We start from the raw sequence: 2,423 nt of genomic DNA on the forward strand, positions 1-2,423 counted from the left end.
TTCCTTCCTTCCTTCCTTCCTTCCTTCCTTCCTTCCTTCCTTCCTTCCTTCCTTTCTTCCTCCCTTCCTCCCTTCCTTCCTTCCTTCCTTCCTTCCTTCCTTCCTTCCTCCCTCCCTCCCTCCCTCCCTCCTTCCCTCCCTTCTTTTCTTTTCTTTCTTTCTCTTTCTTCTGTCTTTCTCTCTTCTCTCTTTCTTTCTTTCTCTTTCTCTCTCTCTCTTTCTTCCTTCTCCCTCCCTCCCTTCTTTTCTTTGCTTTTTTCTTTTCTTTGCTTTTTCTTTCTCTCTTTCTCTCTCTTTCTTTCCTTCTTTATCCCTTCCCTTCCCTTCCCTTCTTCCTTCCTTCCTTCTTTTCTTTTCTTTTTCTTTTTTTTTTTTTTGAGACAGGCTATTACTGTGTCACCCAGGCTGCAGTGCAGTGGTGTGATCACAGCTCACTGCAGCCTTGACCTCCCAGGCTCAAGCAATCCTCCCACATCAGTGTCTTGAGTGGCTAGGACTACAGGTGCACTCCACCATGCCTGGCTAATTTTTCTTTTTGTAGAGACAAGGTCCCATTATGTTGCCCAGGCTGGTCTCAAACTCCTGGGCTCAAGTGATCCTGCCACCTCAGCCTCCCTAGCCCTGGGATTACAGGCATGAGCCACCATGCCTGTAATAAACAATATTTCTATTAATAACGTTAAATAGAGAGGTTTCTCCATGTAAGGAAAATAACACAGGCTTTGGAGGCCAGCAACACTGTTTTGCATTCAAGCCATGCCCCTCACTGTCTGGGAGTTTCTTAGGCTCTAGCCTCAGTTTCTTCATCTGTAAAATGGGTTTAATAATCTCTCCCTTGCAGGATTGTTCTGATTCAATGAATTAATAAAATATATGTTAACATACATGTAAAAATACATATAAATATATGTATAAAATACATATAAAATATATGTATAAAATACATATAAAATATATGTAATACTTTTAAACAGAATAATATATTCTAATGAAATAGCATCTGTAAGGTACCTTGGAACATTGCCTTGGTCAGTAACTAGCACTACCTTTTCTCACCATTTGTTTCAAAGATGAAGAGATGGAAGTTCAGAAGTTTCAATGGGTTGTCCCAGGTCACACAGCTGGTGAATGGCAGAGCCAGGATTAGAACCCAGGGCCCCGGGCTTCCCTGCCTCAGGTGAGGAAGATGCTAGAGGACTGGAGATACCTAGCTGGAGGCCTTCCTCCATGGAAGTAGAAAGAAGCTGAGGCCATCACTTTTTCCTTGGGGCCTGGGCCTGCAGCCTCCTGGCTGTGACCCTGGGGCCTCTTCCCATTCCACCTCTGCCTCTCCACCTAGGCAGAGCCCCAGCATCCTGTGAAGGGGGCCAGCATCAGCCCTGGTGCCACACTACTCTGGGAAATGGCTTCACACTTAGAGACACCCTTCCCACAGAAATGTGTCAGAAAGTCAGTTTAATCCTCTCTGCTCTGCATTTCCATAGCTGGTGGCTACCTCCTGCCTCATGGGCTGCAGTCTGCGACCTCCCAGTGGCTCGGAAGGCGGAGTGCCATTCCAGGATTTTCCATGGGTTCATTTCCAGCAATCAGAGGCCTCACTTCCCTGCCTCCCTGCCTCCCACTGCTGCCTCTGAGACACTCGTGGCACAGAGGAAGTGACGGGGAGCCTCTACTGTCCTCACTTTTCACATGGGCCTATGGGAGCAGCCAGTCAGAATCCTCTGGGAATGGATTGGGAATAGTGACCGTGCCTCGCTCCTGAGTCCCACACCATCCACACCATCATCTCCTTCAACTGCAGCTGCTCCCTAATGGAATCCTGCTGCTTAAGACGCCCTCTACAGCTAACATCGCCAGGTGTTAAGGACTACCAGCACACAACAGAGACTTTCTTCCAAATACAATCAGACAAATTGGCAGAGCAAAGATTCAGAGAGTCAGCCACCACCCTGGGTATGCTGTACCCAGAAGATACATGGGAAGCTTTTTCATTCTTTAAGACCTCAAGAGCAGTGCTCCAAAGTCAAATCGTGCTGGGCAGACACCAGTGAGATCTCAGGGCTTTTTTACACAAGGTAAATGTCCCAAGAGTATCCAGAAAGGGAAAGAAGCAGAAATAATAGCAACAGTTACCATTTATTGGGTGCTTACTCTGCTCAGCTCTTGATATTCGTCACCTTGTTTAATCAGCTCCACAACAATTTGACAGATGAGGAAACTTAACTTTGGCTGCTCAAGCCCAGGGGATGTTACTCCCATAGCACACCCCGCTTCTGGAGTTCCATTTACAAGGAATTCAATATGGCTGGAGACCGCTGCAGTTGTACAATTAAATGGTAGTGTTAGGATTTATTTATTATGTATTTATTTTATTTTATTATTTTATATATTTTTAAATTATACGTTAAATTCTGGGATACATA

The 2,423-nt window shown here is 45.5% G+C and overlaps 1 protein-coding gene across 3 annotated transcripts in view; it reads left to right on the forward strand.

Annotated features, from left to right (window-relative positions):
* LOC108519233 (uncharacterized) overlaps window positions 1-2,210 on the forward strand; it is a 22,254-nt gene extending 20,044 nt beyond the window's left edge. For 2 of the 3 annotated variants that reach the window (XR_001882578.1, XM_017858066.1), the window contains 2 exons: window positions 1,071-1,177; window positions 1,485-2,210. Coding sequence is in view for 2 of the 3 variants with exons in the window: in XM_017858066.1 (XP_017713555.1) it covers window positions 1,071-1,177; window positions 1,485-1,659 (282 nt within the window). In the remaining variant the exon portion in view is untranslated. The remainder of the gene's footprint in view (window positions 1-1,070; window positions 1,178-1,484) is intronic. The other variant, XM_017858067.1, reaches the window with a different exon arrangement.
* The last annotated feature ends 213 nt before the right edge of the window (window positions 2,211-2,423 follow it).

The sequence above is a fragment of the Rhinopithecus bieti genome, unplaced genomic scaffold (genome assembly GCF_001698545.2).
Source record: "Rhinopithecus bieti isolate Rb0 unplaced genomic scaffold, ASM169854v2 scaffold_46101, whole genome shotgun sequence".
Classification (NCBI taxonomy): Eukaryota; Metazoa; Chordata; class Mammalia; order Primates; family Cercopithecidae; genus Rhinopithecus; species Rhinopithecus bieti.